Raw genomic sequence first — 18,671 nt, forward strand, 5'->3', positions numbered from 1 at the left:
CCTCTAACCAGTGAGCCACACCACTCCACTCAGAAAGAGTCCTGCCCTCTGGCAGTCATTGGGGAAGAGGTCTTACTTCCCTACAAAATTCCCCTGCAGAAGTGAAACTATGGGCCAGATTTACCACTTATTCACGCAGCGCAGTGCAGCAGCCGCAACTGTGCTGCGGGAAAAGGAGCAAGGATAAGAGTGCCATATTATCAGAAATATGGCACTCTCCTCCCCTTTCCCTATTACCAGCACTGAAATCACTAGCCGTGTTCCACAGAGACACGTTTGCGCCATAGTGCAAGGGTTTCCCAGTGAGTCTAGCTCAGGTTTTGTACTGGAGGGAGACCCTTCCAGTACAAAATACTATGCACAGACTGACTTTAACCCTTCTCCCTCTTTGTATGTGTGATGTACAGTGCATCACACATGCAAAGTCAGAAAAGGAAGGAAAAATAAAAGCATTTCTCCTTTGTTGTGCCTACTTCAAAAGGGCAAGGTTTTCTGACGCTAAACCTGGTCTACTTTATTTAGTAAATAGGGTTTAGCATCAGAAACTTTGGGTGGTTGCATGGGAACACCCATGCTCCACTCATGGTGCACCCCCTCCGGCGCTCAGTAACGCAAAGCAGTGCTAACCCAGGAGAAAATTTCTCTATTGATATGAGATTCTGTGATTGAAATACAAAATAAATTCTTCCCAAGCCTAAAAGCAGAACCCAGCTGTTCTACCTGGGATCCTACCGCAAGAAACAATGCAAAATACACGAGAGAGACACGTACGCAGGAATAATGCACCATACATAAACAAAGCATTAATCATTACACTTCAGCAGCCTATGCTCCTCCCATGTTCTTCCTGCTGCTTTTCCAAGGTATTGTTTCCGTCAAAGTCAACTTATTTACAGAGAGATATTTTGCAGTCGGCTGCAATTTTTTAGGTCTCGCCTGAGCCATCGCAAGCGCTGCCAGACATTTACAAGTGGGCTTTTAAAAGTGCTACCACAGCTTTTGCTGGCCTAGCGTTTGCGGTTACGCGCGTGTATCCTCCATCTGTCTTTCCTCCATCATGGGTCATTAAGTACATCGCAATCGCGATCACTTTCGCGGCCGAGTCACTTTCACTTCTGCGCGGCCAATGCTTGTTAACTCTAGGGACTACACGACTGGAAAGCGTTATCTGTCATAAAAGGGTTTTCACAACTCTACTTTTGAGCACTCATTTCCATCTTTTTTATTGACCCCTTCACAATCCCCTAAAAAGTGGAGTTAAGTAATTCAAAAAGCGACTTTTCAGCAATACACCAAACTGATGGGGCAAAGTCAACAGTGTTGCACATGAAGTACAATTCGAGCCTTTACTCTGCCCCTCTCCCGGTGTCATGCTTTCCCTACTAGAGATTCAATCTACAGTTACCTGAAAGGAAAAAAAGTCTCAATGCTACATTCTGTGTGCTATTTTAACCAATTTTATCCCGATCAATTGTATGCTATTATAGCCCTTTGAAGTCTCACCGGGGGCTAAGAAGGAGGCTGTGTATGCAATACTACCTGTTGATCAGAATGCCGAACCCGATAACCTCATGTTCATAAATGATTTACCGCGCAGGATTAGTGTCTGGGTACCGTCCAGCTTTAGTCATGCAGGTTTCACAGACCTGCACCTTGTTTCAGAAAAAACTTAATAGCAGCTTAGAAATAGGGTCTTTTTAACTGTGGAATATCATCGGAGCGATAAAGTATAACATTTTACATGCGTGCCCCGGTGGCCAAATTACGTACTCTGAGCAAGGGTCCCACATTTTCCAACTGCAGTCATTTATCACCATTTTAATAACGTATTCAGGTTTCATAATAAAATTTTGCTGCTTTTTTTCCAGCTGTCCATACTATTTTGTGGCAGGGATTATCAATGTCAGCCTTTTGTATCCGTAAAAAAACAATCGAACATTGTTTAATTTTCCTATTTATTTTCTGTTTTGGCTATGCATTTAAAGTATGATAATTGACTTTTGCTAATGCAAAATAGCGCTGTCCACTGCATAAAATTTAGCAAACAAGCACACGCCTACCATACCAAAAACAAGCATTGGCATAGCCAATAGGTCTCGCTTTTGGGACCTTATAAGTGTTTAGTTATGCAGCACAATATCCTTACTGCAACAACATTAACTGTTGCATGGCTAAACACTTATTAGGTCCCAAAGGCGAGACCTATTGGCTATGCCAATGCTTGTTTAAGCTAGTAGCGCAATTATTCTCACACATCTATACTGCTTATTATAATCCCTATATCTTCTTTGGACCATAAAGTTACTAAAGAAGATAGCATCCCTTCGTGCACTTATGAATTAAGATTTGTATAAAATGCTGCACTGTCGTGAATATTTTAGGGACCGGCTTGTGGCCCACTTCTGGTTGCAGATCCGGGCCTGACAAACAGCCTGATCTGCAACCAGAAGTGGGCCACAAACATCTAAATGGTAAATGCGTGGAGAAGTGTGGCTCACTGGTTAGAGCAGGCAGACCTTGGAGCAGAGGTCAGACCCGGGACCAGGGTTCAATTCCCGACGCGGCAGGGTATTGAGCTCAAATGTCCACGGACTCGATAATTCTCGCTTCGGTGCCTGCCCTAATCATGGGTTCTCACTCTGCAACTCTGGGCATTAAGCTTGCTTAATCTCCACAACGGCCCCCCGCGGCGGGATGCCTGGCTTTCACCTTGGGGATGCCCTGTAGGGGCTATCTCACAGGGAAAAGCCAGGACGGGTTCCCAAGGCAAGCGCCGAGATGCCTCCGGGTGATTCGAGCGCTATATAAGAACGTACAAAAAAAAAAAATTCTCTTCAAAATTAACTCTTCTGAATTGACAATAATGCAAGTATACCACACTGTAAAAGTATATTACTGAATAGCTGGAGTGATGTGCCTTCTCCAGAAGCATGTTCTGCAACACCGAGCAACTTTAATTTTAAATAGCCATACACTGCTTAATTATATAGGCTCCACACCTTTCAGGCACCTCTCACATTTTTCATCCCACTTACAGCCCTGGGTATGCAAAGCAACAGGGCCAAGAAGACATGCCCTGCACCGACAAATGGGATCCTATGGTCTCCTTCAAAGGGAGATTGGGGTTGTTTCGGGAAAGACACTGACTTTAAAGGAAGAGACACCCTAGACTGCTTGATAAGTGCGATATAATGAATGCTAAAAAAATAGCTCCAAATCTGGGCTCTGAATGAACATAAAAAAATAATGTCAGGGATAGTAAAGAGGCTAAAAATAAACAAAATGTGAACTACTGCCTTATTATTAACTATACACTTCTGAAAAAAGCATCACATGCTCAACTACTTATCAAATAGCAGTATTTCTCTAGTATAAACACACGCAACAGATCTTAAAAATGCATGTTCAGATCAAACTATGGTGATATATACAAATAACTGACACAGATCGCTTGGTTAGAGGGCTTTAAGTGGGATGAAAAAACTGGAGGGGTCTCTCAAAGGGCCATGGCCAATGAAATTAAGGGCATGGCTTAAAAACATGCAAGCTAAAAATCTGTGCTTAGCATACTGTGCAACCCTACTGGTATTTTGCTGTTTGTCATTGCATCCAGATATATCGGATAGAACCAGTAACATTATACCTGCAACAACCCAGGACTATTAACTTTGCTAATGGTTGTTAGCTGCATAAGATAAATAGGCAACAACTTTGGCTTTGTTGTTTATAATATATAATATTGAAAATGCTTCAGTTTTGAAATGAGAGACTGTGAAAGCACTAAAACGAGTCTATTTGAAATGACATCAAAGGCTTTAAGCAGTTGTGCTGCTGCTGAGTTGAGACATTTCTTCACCCTTAGGACGAAAATGGAGCCCCCGATAGCACCTGCTTTAAGCATCCAGCCCACTTAAAGACCTGCCTATTAACTCGTGGAGAACAAAAAACTCCTCTCCTAAAAAGTAAATTTCATCGGCAATGAAAAACTCACAATTGGTCACTTCTAGATGCAGCAACAGCGCCATCTACTGTCACATGCTCTTAACTTTTTATGTAAAACCTTACCACTCACAATGAATCCAAAAGAAATACGTAACTCTTCTGTCCAGGATTTCGACCCACCTCAACAACCACAAAGGACGCCTTTCCCTTTTGTGTGGGTGCTTATAGCACGAACGAGGAGGGTGAGCAGCAGATAACTACATAATATGGGAATCGCAATAACAAGGGTGCCATGGCATTCACTTACTACTTACGGAGGCGAGGAGATGGAGCAATTGATGGAGCAATTGGTGCCCCTGGGTAATGAATCTGAGCTCCTCCTCAGCTGCGCCCTCACTGCTTCCGCTAGACTGAGGTCAGTCCGAGCTGGGTGAAGATAAGGGCAGGTAAATAAAGGCAGCAACTTGCGTACCTTCTTTTAAAAGCCTCTTCTGCTGTGATACAATCCTATGACGTCACAGACGCAGATGAGGGCGGGAGCTGCAGGTTAACATGCAAGACACTTTGACCTTGTCTCAGCGAATGCTTCCTCAGAGGAATCACAACAGCAGTATTGGCACCGAGTCCGTGATTGCTATTGTTTTCCATGAGAGGCTGCATGGAAAGGCCTAGCCGGCCACAAGTGGCCCACGGGCCGTACTTAGAGTCCTGCCCGGCTATAATATATAGCAAAATGTCTCCGGAGGTACAGGATACCGAAGAGGCAATAATGTGTTGCTCACATGAGTATAGTACTCCTACATACGAAGGCACGATGGGGGTGGAGGGTGTGTTATTCTCATCGTGGCCGAAGATGAGGTATGTGTATACATTTAAGACCACTTGCTCTATTAAGTAAGTTGAAGGCGTAGTTATGAGTGAAATGAGTTATTGCCACATATTTTCCTCAGTATTATACGATGATGGTCAAGATTAAGGCCCTTTATGAAATGGAGATATGATGGAGTGGCCATATATTTTAATCTAAATAGACTATAAATAGAAAGACGCCGAGTGGTAACTTGAAAGAAACAGCAATACTGAGTACATAGTAGTTGTGTAATCACCATGTATGTAACTTTTTTCTGTAGTGGACTCTGGATCGTATGTGACCAGGTACTAAAAAAGGTAAAAGAACACAACTTGTGGAAATCTAGAACAATCAGGAGAGACTCCTACTAACCAACGAAGGGAGAGCTATTGGCATAAGCCGAGGGATAAGCCCTGATCATAAGTATCTCTGAATAACAGGAGTAGCTAAGATATGGTCACATTATATGTAACATTCTTTATCTGATAAGACAGGGATAATGCAGAAGACAATATAACTTGACTCGAAAAGGCTTACTAAACAGAAAATGTTTTCTCTTTAACATACGGTACATCTTTACTATATATTGGACCTAATAACGTAGATAATCAATAAGAAGTAGGCATCTAATCAATATATATGACATGTACAAAAAACACTATTTTGGAGGTCCTAATACCCTCCACATTGAAACACGTCCCTAGAAAGAAATAGGGGCACGAAGTTAGAATTAACGTGTTTATGATCCCATGATCTGACTAAACTCTGGTGAATGATTACTTTTACACAATATGGAAATAACTTTAGGTTATCCTGTGTATAATATAAGCAATAACCTTGAGTTTTTATTTTTTTGAAAAGTTTGACTGCCCCATAAGTTATTTTTTTTATCGTAATAACATACCTTACTTAGTATATATGAGGGGGATGTTGCGAGCCATTAGTTTGTACTGAGTTAAATTATGAGGTGATCACTATAGATGTTTGAATCAGTGTGTTTTCATAGTTTTTTTTGTCTCCTATAGTAAACAAATGCTTTTATATAGACAAATGTTTTATGTGAATTTGTCCTGAAAAAGGCGGGTATTTGATTCCAAGAACCGCTGAAACACAATATGTATAGTGAAAGTACCGTGATGCACAGTACCTGCTTATTCTTATTTGTGTATGCTCAAAATTGATGGTTCATACAAAATGTATACAAACAGATGATCTGTTGTAAGCATACTTTAATTGAATGCTGTGATTGCTGTACGGATGATTACTGACAGTGATCAAGAGACTTCATGATTTTATTTGTTTTATTGTGCGATTTATTGTATTGTATGTTTATGAATTTGTATATTGTGGACATAATGACATGCATTTTAATCATTTAAATACATGTGTATTTTCATTAAAGGCAGATAGTCATAATTTATGCTATAGTGAAAGACTATTGACAAGGATTTTGTTCAGTGCATTCTGATTGACTTATAACGGAAACGATTAGTGGTTGTATAGCATGAGCACAAAAGGGAAATTTGTTTTCTTATTAGCTTTACCTACCCTGCCCCTTTTGGCTAGAAAGGGTAGCTCTCTGATATTTGGAGAGGTACGCTTCTTTGAGACCACTTCCATGCAGGCTTCAGTCAACTGAGATTTGCCATTAGTCTTCCTGGTTGGAAGTCAGCTGTCTTCTGATTCACAGCCCTTGCTCCACAGTCCCAAACCTGACCTTGAGATGAACAGTGACACTCAGATTACCATTTCTGTCTAGGTCTCTGTACTGCTTTACACAACACTCCTCTTTGCGCTGCATCCGTACTTCCAATGCTGGCAGGATGGAACTAATAATATTCCTTCTTTAGAGACACTGGGTGATGATAAGACTAGTCAAAGCCCAAATTTTCTTTGAAAATCTGCATTCAACAATCATAAATTATCAATAGACACATATGATGCGACTAACTAGGGCCACCATAAAGCGAGTTACAAAAAAGCTTGATTAGTTGGATTGAAACATTTTACGCTCAAAGACTGGCTTTATTCTGCTACTTCTTGCCATTTTCAAGTTTTGTAGTTGCTCAAGCTCTTCAAATTTGCTAATCTTTACTTTTCTTACAGTGCTCTGGACGGCTCAGGGAAACTGTTTGACTATCAATTCGGATGAAACTACCATTGGGAGGAACAGTGGAATCTTCTGGGCCCTTCTTCAGTTCAGGTAAACCCCAATGGCTTGCCAGAGTATGTTAATTTTAAGGTTCCCATTGACCATTGCTCTTTAGGTATCTGTTAGGCATTTAACGGGCATATATTAATACATAAGCATCAAATTGCTATCAGTATTTTCTCTCTATGTGTTTAATAGAGTTTAGTAAATATCGTAGAATTATCTAAAGAGGTAGTTAGTTTGGGTGAAAAGGAAGTTATCTTTCTGATTAAAACAGGAATCCAGAAACTGAAAATTAATTGTTTCTCAGGATTATGTTTGCAAAACTAGACACTTCTCTAGTAGTAACTTCCCAAGTCCTCACTTCTGTCCCTGATAGGCCATCCATGGGCCTAGAGATCGTAGGCTTTAACTGATGATATCATTCTATTTGTGTATTGTTTCTCTGATTTTAGATTTGTGCAGGAAACTGTTTTTTTGTTGCAGTGCCCCCCCCCTAAATTGTGCCTGGTATTTGATGCAACTCGACGGATTGTGCCACCCTAAGGGACCACTCACAAAGCACATGCAAGACTGCCATCGCAGGCTGCGTGTCTTGTTGCAGACAAAAGTGAAACATGACATCCCACACTTACCTGTGTGCCATGTCCCTAATACTGCAAGCAAGCAATATTTGTAAGTCACACATACAGCATGCCTGACAGCCGTAAGGCAGGGTGCTGAATATTACATGTGAGGGCATACCTGCATGAGCAGATATACCCCTGTGCTGTTGAGTCCTATTAGTGGCAGTACAAGTGACCAGGGAAGCCATCTAAAGACATGTGCTACGCACTGGTGAAAACTAGTTCCCCAGCTACATGATAGCTTCACTGAAAAATAGGCATGTTTGCTATCAAACACTCATGCCAGTGTTGGATTTACTTAGAGGTGTACCCTGAAAACCTACCAGCCTATGGTGTCCTTGCTGACTAGTTTCTGCGAGCCTGTCTGGGAAGAGGGCATAACACACCCTTCACAAGATGACCTGCTGATTAGCCTCCTTGGTCTGATGAGCTTAAAAGAAGCTGCCGCCTTTGGAATGTGAATCCGGATCCCCTCATGGTAGAGGAAGACACCCCTCCTGTCCAGAGTTGCCTTGGAGAAGAGAACCAAAAGTGTGCCCTTTCGTCCATCCCACCCCGCCAAGAGCATTGCATGACTTGATTCCCCCTTGCTGGTTCAGCCCAGCTGGCCTCCTGGCCAGAGCCTGCAGACTCTTTCGGCAGTAACCGATCTCCATTGAAATACATTAGGATCTCGATGCTGTTTTGCACCCTGCACCGGGCCGCCTCTATGCCACTAACGGTGTACTGCTGGTGCTGCCTTGGACCTTGACCACCACTCACACAACCCCCTAATAGAGCACTTTGAGATAGCATAGCAAGCCCCAGTCCACTCATAAGGGATCCTCTGGACTCTTTACATGGTATATCGGATAAAGAGCCAGGTTCCTACAATTTGATATTGATGTCGTTTCTCTCTCCTCAGCTGACCACAATTGCTTCACTTGTGGGCTGATACAGCTTTACTCCGGAAATAATTTCTAAAATCTCATCACCTTTCCCTGAAGTATTTAATCATTCATTTACTCATCAGTGGGGCCCATAACACTGCGGGTCACTAATACACATTTTCTCTCTACTTCATGGTTTGGTGTGAATCAAAGGAGAGCTGCTGGATCATAGTGGAGTGTCTACAATTTTAACGACCTATTTATAATATATACATCAGCAGTTTAAATTGTTTACCATGGTTTTTCAATACAGCAAATTATTCAGAAACACCACCATCGATTGTCGATAGATCTGCTAGTAACCATTAGGCTAAGGATGAACAAGACCAGCTTAGTTCTTCATTTATTTAATTTTTATTTAAAGAGAGATTTTTTCTAGCATAACCTGTATCTATTCATTTTTCTTTTATTCATTCAATAGAAATAGATTTAAGAAAAGGAAAGAAAATTAACTCATACATTTAATTTTCATTTAATTCAGAAGCTAAGAAATAAATACAATATTATTGAGATTATTGGACATAAATATTAGCAAAAAGACATAATAGTTCCCAAATTCTATCTCTCTATTCCCTCAAGCTATTTACTCTCATCCAAAGACTCCGTACTCATTCGAACAAAATTTTAAGTTGAAAAGTTTAAGTTCTTTACGCTCTAAGGAAATTCAGTATTCCGGCAGCCTGTCAGGATACTCCGATAGAAATCGAAAAGAGAGCTTTTTTTTAAACTCCGGACCTATTCTTTTGTACCCTTTTCACCTAGCTTAAACTATCTAAATTCAGTAACATTTGGTGTCTCCGACGATTCTGATTGGTTGGTTCAAGGGATGGATGAGCATAGCCTCATCATCTTATTTCTTGACTTCCGCAGAGTCAGCTAAATGAATTTGACCATTGTTTTTAAGGTTACCAGTTCCATCGTGTCCTTCAAATTGTAATTTTAAGCCTTTTTCCCAGGGTTTACAATACGGATGTCCAATTTTATTGGTAGTCAGTCAGGGTTTCAGAGCACATCGTCCTTGACCTGTTCCATTCAGCACAGTCAGCTCATACGCGTCTACAGCTCCACTCAGCAAGCGCATGCGTGCTTCACATTAATCTCGGAGTCATGGAAAATCGTCCATCTTGGACTAGGCCTCACAGGCCACAACGGGAACTAATATAGAAACAAACACAATTGAACGTTAATTATTGAATTATAGTATAGCCCTTCTGTTTACCTCCCCCCTTACTAAGGTATCCCTGTTAGTTATTACCTAGCAAATAAAGCCACATTCATGCGTAGTTTGCTCACCTGTCTCCATGTTTTTACCACAAATAGACAAACAGAAAGCACATTTATGCCACTTTTTGGTTAAATTATAGCCTTTGCGTTATTTTCAGACATCACATTATCACTCAGTTAGTCGATTATGGTTGCAACACAAGCAATTTAGTATCCCACGTGTATTTTGTGTGTGCATTCTATTTTATGTTGGTTAGTTATCAAAACCACATGATTAATTCATGTTACTGTTATGAGAAAGTAATTTCACGAGGGGTATACAAAATTTTGCTTTTCACCTCGCTCCATCAACTCTGCACATCATGTGAGAGAGGTGAGACTGTCCTCATAGTCCAAGATGTTGGCTTCTTGGCTTCTACAATCTGTCCCCACATTCACTTGCAGATGTACATCAGGATTAAAGATAAACGCTACACTTAACTTTGAAAGATAAGTTCTTCTCCAGTGGATCTTTGTTATTAGTCTTAGGCACTGAATCGTACTGCTCACACGCACGGGTCTGAAGTAGTTTTTTTACAAAATGTATACACCATTATTTAAAAAATAAGTGCAATGGTTTTAACAGATTGCAGAATATTGGTCAATTTTTACCTATTAAAAATAGACACCAGTTAGAACTGCAGAAACGGAGTCAATACATTCAGTATAGTGACAAAGGAAACTCGTTCTCAAACAATTTTTTAAAAAAGGATGAAGAAAATTTAGCCTAATAGGCTGCAACCTGAAAGGCCAGGCAAACTTACTTTTCTTTAAGGTATAGCATACCACCAGTATCCCATCATAGTCGCTCAGTGGCATCTGAGCCACGTTTTCCAGCTCCAGGTGATATGATCCTGGGGTACTGAGCTCATCCTTCTACATTTTTTGTCTTCTAAAAATCTTTTCACACCTTTGAAAAACATCTTTCATTGATTTTTTTAGAGACAAAAAGGCCACATAGACCCTCACTTCTTCTATAATATGTACCTTCTCACTTCCATCGCCCAAACTCCTGTCAATTTGGTCAAAAGATGTCAAGGAGGGCTTGCAGGGAGAGGCAGATTACACTGCATGGGCTTAAAAAAGATCAGCACAGTCATAAAGAATCCGCATCCAGAATACATGAGGGAGGTGAAAACGGTATTCCTTCATCACTGCTCCACCCACCATTTCCAGGTAACCCTTGTGCGGGAGATGCCAGAAAAGATCATAGGAGGAGAAACACAGATTCTCGGGTTTGACATTGTAGTCCATGATGTCAAAGATGGGATCAGTGATGACATGCTTGCTGTTGAGGGCTGGTTCGAAGTAGAAAAGGACAGGCGACATTGAAGTCCAGGAAGTAGAGGTCAAAGGAGACATCGCTGAATAAGTCCTTTCATCTACCTGCTGAGTGGGTTCACAATATGAAGAGGAGGGCACCACATACCCAAATTCAGACTGGTCAAAGACATATTCACCATCTAGAGCAGTCTCACCACTGTTACTGCTGTTGTCTGCCTCATCACACAGAGCTCCTGCTCAGAGCAGAGGGCCTCCCAGGTTCCACTGCTTGCTTCACTAATCTCCCCTACATCTCCAGTGACTCCTCTGCCAACTTGCAAGCACCTCCGATGGCTTCTTATCCTGTGCTGCCTCTCCAGTCAACTTGGCCACCTCCACCACCACATTCTAAGGCTCCTGTATCTCCAATCAGACATGTTGGATCTTCAGGAGGTAAATTGAGAACTCCAAGGAGGTGTTCTAGGAGTCCTCCATTTTGGAGACCACTGTTCCCGGTTTTCAAAGATATCACTTCTCTTGTCACAGGCAAGATCTGCTTGTCGGTCACGATCCACACTTCAATCTTAATTATGTAGTCTTCATCTCATTTTTCAAGTTGTTCTGTGAGACAATATTGCCCAACTTGGTCTGACTCCACTTCAGTGAGAGTTTCTCCAATTGTTGGTTTTGCAATTTTCAATAAAACCTTAATAATGGCTGCTAAAAAACTCAAAATAACCATACATCAATTCAGGCACAAATGTCAGTGGTCTATGAGACCTTTCGCCACCATTCCTTTGCATGTCATTTGCTTCCTCTGGTTCCAGGTCTTTTGAAACCTGCTTTGCAGGATTTCTTCACTCCAGCTTCAGTGAAGTCTGCCCCAGCATTCTTAAAGTAAAAGCTGTAAAGCACAAGACCGCTTACTCATACAGGCAGATCCCCCTCCAGATTCCCTAACTGTTTCTGCTGCAGCAAAGTATCATCCAACCTCTCCGTCCTCATCAGTAACTCCTGAGAAGCAAAGTAAGAAAATGCAAGTTGTTGAAAAATTGTGGTAAGTCTGCAGCTGCTATGAAGACTGCTAGTGCTACTGCCTTATTTTGGCATTATGATAGAGCTCTATGGGAGACCCTAAGTTTTCAGGAGAAGATTCCTCATGATTACAGACCAGGTTTTTCAGAGGAATTTCAGGTGGTTATAGTCTCCAAACAAGTAATTGGTGTTGCAGCAGACTTGGCTGGTTTGCTGCCAATGGATACTGTTGTGGGCTGGCTTTGTTGTTGAAAGCTGAGGAACAACAGAGCGAATTTTTAATTTGCCATTACCTGGAACCACTGTTTGCAGCCCATGTAGACAGTATGCAGCACATCAAACTGAATTGGAGACACAAAGCTGTGTGGCCTGTGTAAAAGAAAGTACTGTAAACAGTAGTGCAAACCCTATAATAGGCATTGGCTGCACTAGAGGGTTCAGCCCCTCACTGATCACAAGAATACTAGCAATTGCAGCACCCTCAGAAGTCCTATCAGCCTTGCTAGCTTGTAAAAGAGAGAGATGGCCATCAAACACGACAGAAAGGCTGCCACAGAAAAGCCTACCAAGCAGTATTTGCCTACTTCCCCCTTTTCCATTCCCTCTCCTGTGTAAGGAAGCAAAAACAGCAAACTGGAGGAATGGAAGAAAATTACTGAATACCGATGGAGATAAATATTGTGCAACATGGCTAGTGTCCGAGGTTTCGTTTATCCCCTCCATGCATTGCTCTGAAGAAACCATAGCAATACCAATGAGCATTACTCCAACTGGAGGCTAGGACCCTTTTGATCAAATAGGCAGTGGAACTGTTCCCTCATTCTGCAAAAGGAAATTGAATTTACACCAGTTACTTTCTTGTTCGATGGAACCGAAGCAAGATTTTTGTCCCATTCTTGACTTGAGATAAGCAAATAAATACATAGAGAAAGAAAAGTTTTTATTGCTGGCACTTCATTAACTCTCCCCACAACTCCAAGGGGAATGGATATGTCCCTTAAAAGTTTGAGATGTTTATGCATGAAAGTAGGTATTTGAATATGTTATGTTATGTTATTATAGATTTATAATGCGCACGGATACTCTGGAGTGTCCCGGCGCGAGAACTACTGTGTGAGGGAAACTGAAGACCGTGTAGCATGGCATGGTGTTAATTAAAGAGCAAAGTTTTTAACTGCTTCTTAAACAGCCTGAGGTCTTGGGTGTTGCGTAGTTCGTAGGGGAGGGTATTCCAAGCCTTGGCTGCCTTAAAGGAGAGAGCTCCCCCAGTCCTAGCAAGGCGGAAGCGTGGTATAACTGCAAGACATTGCTCAGCGGAACGCGGTACGATGAGGCACATAGAAATCAAATCGCCTTCTAAGGTAGGGTGCCCCGATTTATAGAGGGCACCATGGGCCAGTGTGAGCGCCTTGAACAGGACACGCTGTCTCACTGAGAGCCAATGAAGGTCCTGAAGATGTTGTTTTGTGCTGGACCTACCAGGGATGCCCAGCAGCGCTCAAGCTGACGTTTTCTGGAGGGTCTGTAGCTTTTTTAACTGATAGTCTGGAAGACCACTATAAAAAGCATTGGCACAGTCTAAGCGAGATAAGATGAGGACGCGGGTCACCATTTGTTTTGCAGACCTGGGCAGTAATGGTAGGAATTTTCTGCGAGAATTCAAAGTACCAAATCACACAAGATCTAAGATTTCTGTTGGGCAATGTGCCCTTTCAGTATAAAGTCTTTCCTTTTTGTCTCAAGTCAGCTCCACAAACATTTCCAGTGTGTAGGGCAGTTGTTGCTGCACACCGTATGAATATAAACATTTTCTTTTATCTCTAATTGGACGATTAGCTAATAAAACCCCTCAGGCGGACCAACACCACTTCAACATAAAAGTCTCTGTCCTCAAGCACTTTGAGATCGAACCTCAGATGGCTTGCCAAATCTTATCACTTCTGGGCCTAGTGGCATGGCATCCTGTATATTTCTGGTATAAATTCCCGGTTACAGGTGAGAGTTTTACAGTAATGTCTGTTAGACCAGTGGTGCCAGCTCTCAGGCAGTTAGATGAACAAGGTAGTTCTCTCTCAGATTGCAATCAACTCTCTTCCTTTGTGTCAACCAATCAATCTTCTAAAGGGTGTTTCATCCAGACATGCCGCCTCAAACAATCATGGTAATGCATCTCTATTCAGTTTAGGAGTGCACATATTTTGGCTTGAAGCTTGGGCATTCTGGTCTGAGAGGGAGAACTTACCATATGAACTCGCTGGAGTTCATGACAACCCATCTGGCTCTTAAAGCCATTCCTGCTGTGCTGTGTCTTGTTCAAATGGACAGTACAACCCTGAACCATTACATCAGCAAGAAGGAAGGCACAAGATCCAAAGCTCTTGCTCGAGGTCAGACAATTTGGATATGGTTGAATACAATCAATGTGCACACCACACCACACCTTATGTCCAGTGCAGAAGTGGATTCTTTCAGCAGAGCATCTTGAGAGTATCACAGATGGGTTTTAAATGACCCAGAGCTAAACCACAAATAGGGATTTCCACAAATAGACATATGGGCAAATGCAGAAAACAAGAAATGCGCAAGTAACACATCCAGGTATTACCAGCCAGACACTCTTGAGTATGCGCTTTAGATCAGTTGGTTAAAGAAGATAGTGTATATATTTCCTTTATTCCTGCTAATTCCATCTTTAAGTGTCAAACTAACGAGAGACAGATCTTTGATGATCTTCATTGCTCAGGAGTGGCCATGCCTATGGTGTTATGTCGACCTACAACATCTTTAGAAACAACCATACTAGGACATGCCATGCAATGTGGACATCTGGTTCTGGTTTAAGGGTGAAATGCATTCCAACCTTCCATAATTGAACTTGGAAGCTTGACTTCTCAACACATGCAATATGGGCACACATTTCTTCCTTAAGATTACATGAACATTTTGAAGGAGGATACATATCAATCCACAGAACTATCTTACTCTTTGAAATGGAAGAGTTTCTGTATCTGGTGTAGGCATAAGAACATTGATCTAATCAGATGTCAAGAGGAAATAGTACTTCCCTCTCTTCTTGATTTGGCTAAAGCTGGGCTGCTGTTTTCTTTAATAAAGGTACATCTAGCAGCTATTACAGCTTACAAGTCTCTCTTTTCCAAGCTCTCAGTTGTAAAAGATGCCTTAAAAGGAATTTAGACATTTTTTTCACCTTTCAGGAGACCACCTCCTTGGGAGCTCAATGTTGTCCTTTCTAAACTATTGTGTTCATCTTTTTAGCTACTTTCCATATTTCTTGGAAGGCAGTTTTCGAAGCTGCCATAACCTCTGCTCATAAGGTTAGAGAAATTCATGCCCTCTGCAGTAAATCATTGTATATGGTCTTCCACAAAGAAAAGGTTGTAATAGAGACTCATCCTAGTTTCCTTTTCAAAGGTATACCATACTTGCATGTCAACCAAACTCGTTCCCTTTCAACCTTCTACAAGAATCCTTTCCTTCCAGCAGAAAGGGTTACATTCTCTGGATGTTAAAATAACAGAATGTATATTTGTAAAGTGCACATTCACCCAGAAGGGCCTCTTAGTGCTGAATAACAGATGTTTGTTGTTACCCAACTCAATGGTACTAATTTTTTCGACCTCAGGGCGATGAAACGCAGAGTAGACCCTCCGGGATTTGAACTTGTGGCTATGAGGTCAAACACAGGCCTCTACAGTGGACACATTAGTCCACTAAGCCACCAGATGTTAAGCGAGATCTAAACTTTGACCTCAATAAACACCCCAAAAATGCCAGGACAGTTCTAAACTTTTGTCTCAAATGCCCAAAAAAAACAGCTGATTCTCTCCCACCCTTTATGAGTCCAGGCACACCTGCAGATGGCTGGAAAAGAGATGGAGGAGCAGCAAGACCCCGGAAGACCACTCTGCCTTCAAAACTGCTGTTCCCACACAACACCACCTCATTAGAACAACGAAAAAAGCGACCTTACAAGATCGGATCAACAATTCGCCAGACCAAGCACAGAGACAGCAGACATCCCACCCTCCCAAGACCTCTGCAAGAACCTGGGCACCTTCTCCAACCGAAAGATTAAGGAGATATATGACCACTTTGATAGCCTCGATACCCAGGACTCTCCCACCCACAACCACTGCACCCAACCACACCGGGCCCCAGCAGACCCTCCTCGGCTGTACTCCCCTCACCGCTGACGACACCCTCAAGGTCATGAAAAGCATCCACTCCGAAGCACCCTCTGACCCATGCCAGCACCACATCTTCAACAGAGCTGGTACCACCATTGCCCCGAACTCTGCTGCACCATCAACTGCTCCATTGACCGTGCCATTTTCCCCGGAGACAGGAAACAGGCAGAGATCAACCCCTTGTTGAAGAGACCCTCTGCTGACCCAACGGACCTCAAGAACTTCAGACCCATCTCTCTTCTCCCTTTCCCAGCTAAGGTAATCGAGAAGGCCATCAGTGCCTGACTTTCTGAGTTCATCGAAGTGAACCACATCCTTGACCTCTTTCCAGTCCAGCTGCCGAAGCAACTACAGCACTGAGACCGCCCTCCTTTCCACCACAGATGTCTGCACCTTGCTTAACCAAGGCGAAACTGCAGCCCACATCCTCCTGGACCTCTCTGCCTCCTTCGCCACCACCTTCCCTAGCACCCTATGCACAAGACTCCACGTCGCCGGCATCCGCGACAAAGCCCTGGAATGGATCCGCTCCTTCCTCACAGGCTGAACACAGAGTCAGATTACCACTGTTCCACTCCGAACCCAGAGAGATCAGCTTTGGTGTGCCCCAGGATTCCTCCATGAGCCCCACTCTCTTGTACATCTACATGCCCCCACTCACAGTCATCATCAGAAACCACAGGTTCAATATAGTCTCCTACGCCGATGACACCCAGCTGATTCTCTCCCTCACCAACAAACTCAGTCGCCAGGACCAACTTCCACGACGTGAGGAAGGCTGTCGCTACCAGGGTCAAGAACAGCTACCTCAAGCTCAACTCAGAGAAGACCGAAGTCCTCATCATGGGCTCCAGCCCCTCCGCCATGGGATGACTCTTGGTGGCCCTCAGCACTTGGAACCACCTCCCCCCACACCTAGAGACCACACACGAAACCAAGGCATCATCCTGGACTTCTCGCTCACCATGGACCGCCAGATCAGTGCCATCTCATCATCCTGCTTCCACACGCTACGCCTGCTATGAAAGATCTTCAAGTAAATCCCCAATGAGTCCAGAAAAACAGTCACCCACGCACTCATCAGCAGCAGAATCAACTACAGCAATGCACTCTACGGCGGCCTCACTCAAATGCCTTGATAAACTGCAGGACATTCAGAACGCCTCTGCCAGACTTATCCTCGCCACAGCCACATCACCAGTCATCTAAGAGATCTCCACTGGCTCCCATTCAACAAAAGAATCACCTTCAAGCTCCTCACACACGCCTACAAAGTTCTACACGACGCGGGACCTGCGTACCTTAACACCGCCTTGCATTCCACACACCCAACAGAGACCTCCGTTTCCCCCAACTGGGCCTGGCTATCGTCCCACATATCCGCAAGACCACGGCCAGAGGAAGATCTTTCTCCTACCTCGCAGCAAAGATGTAGAACTCCCTGCCTCTCCAATTCACGCAATCATTGCCTCTGCCTCAATTCAGGATAGGACCTCAAGACCGGTCTCTTCGACTGAAACTCAGCAACTTCAGCGGACCTGATGCTTTTTTGCCCTCCCCATCACCCCCCTAGCGCCTTGAGACCCTCACGGGTGAGTAGTTGCACTTTACAAACCCCTGGTTGATAGATTGAATACAACCAAATACCTTAGGTTTGACCGCCTGTTTGTAAACCATGGCTCCCTTTGTATTGCATTAGCCACTTCATCACAGTCCATTTCCAAGTGGATTATTTCCTCTATTGTACTTTTCTTCAGTAGTGCCAACAAAACCTAGACTGCTAGACCCAAGCTAATATGACCTTAGATATGGCCTTTATAGCATCATAAAATAATGAATATATTCATTACTGATATGTAAACTGACTACCTGGAGGTCTGTAGATACCTTTATAAGACCATGTCTCGATATAGATTCCAGAGCAGATGCCAAGAGGGCCAACCCTCTCTGCAAATTTGTTTTGGTTAGCTTTCATTTTTCCTTTGCCTCTTCTCTGCATTTGTTGAAGATAGACTTATATACTCTTCAGTGCTTATGACTAATACTGAAGTTCCCTTGAAGAAGTTCTCTTCTAGGGGAATCATTAGTGTAGTCACAAGCTGCCTCCCCTCACCAGAGAAACTAATTATTCTCGGTTCAACCACGATCCTTAATCCTGACAAAAAAAGAAACTGCCACTTACAATGCATGATGGGATACTGATGATATGCCATTCCTTAAAACGAGAAGTATCAGTTTTCCCAGCCTTTCAGACTGCATTCTACTAGGCTACAATGTTCCTGTTTTCAGTCGCCTTTCTTTAAAAAAAAACATTTGTGAAAGTTACTTCTAACGTTTCTCACCTTTAAAATAATTTCTAGGCTGGAGCCGGAAGCTTTTTTACACCAGTGCTAATACACTGGT

General features: G+C 42.8%; 1 protein-coding gene across 1 annotated transcript in view; it reads left to right on the plus strand.

Moving 5' to 3' along the window:
- Window positions 1–18,671, plus strand: part of MFSD11 (major facilitator superfamily domain containing 11) — a 182,141-nt gene that overhangs the window by 77,209 nt on the left and 86,261 nt on the right. The window contains exon 6 of the mRNA XM_078654620.1: window positions 6,899–6,995. Coding sequence (XP_078510746.1) covers window positions 6,899–6,995 — 97 coding nt within the window. The remainder of the gene's footprint in view (window positions 1–6,898; window positions 6,996–18,671) is intronic.

Source organism: Lissotriton helveticus, chromosome 7 (assembly GCF_964261635.1).
Source record: "Lissotriton helveticus chromosome 7, aLisHel1.1, whole genome shotgun sequence".
In the NCBI taxonomy this organism is placed as follows: Eukaryota; Metazoa; Chordata; class Amphibia; order Caudata; family Salamandridae; genus Lissotriton; species Lissotriton helveticus.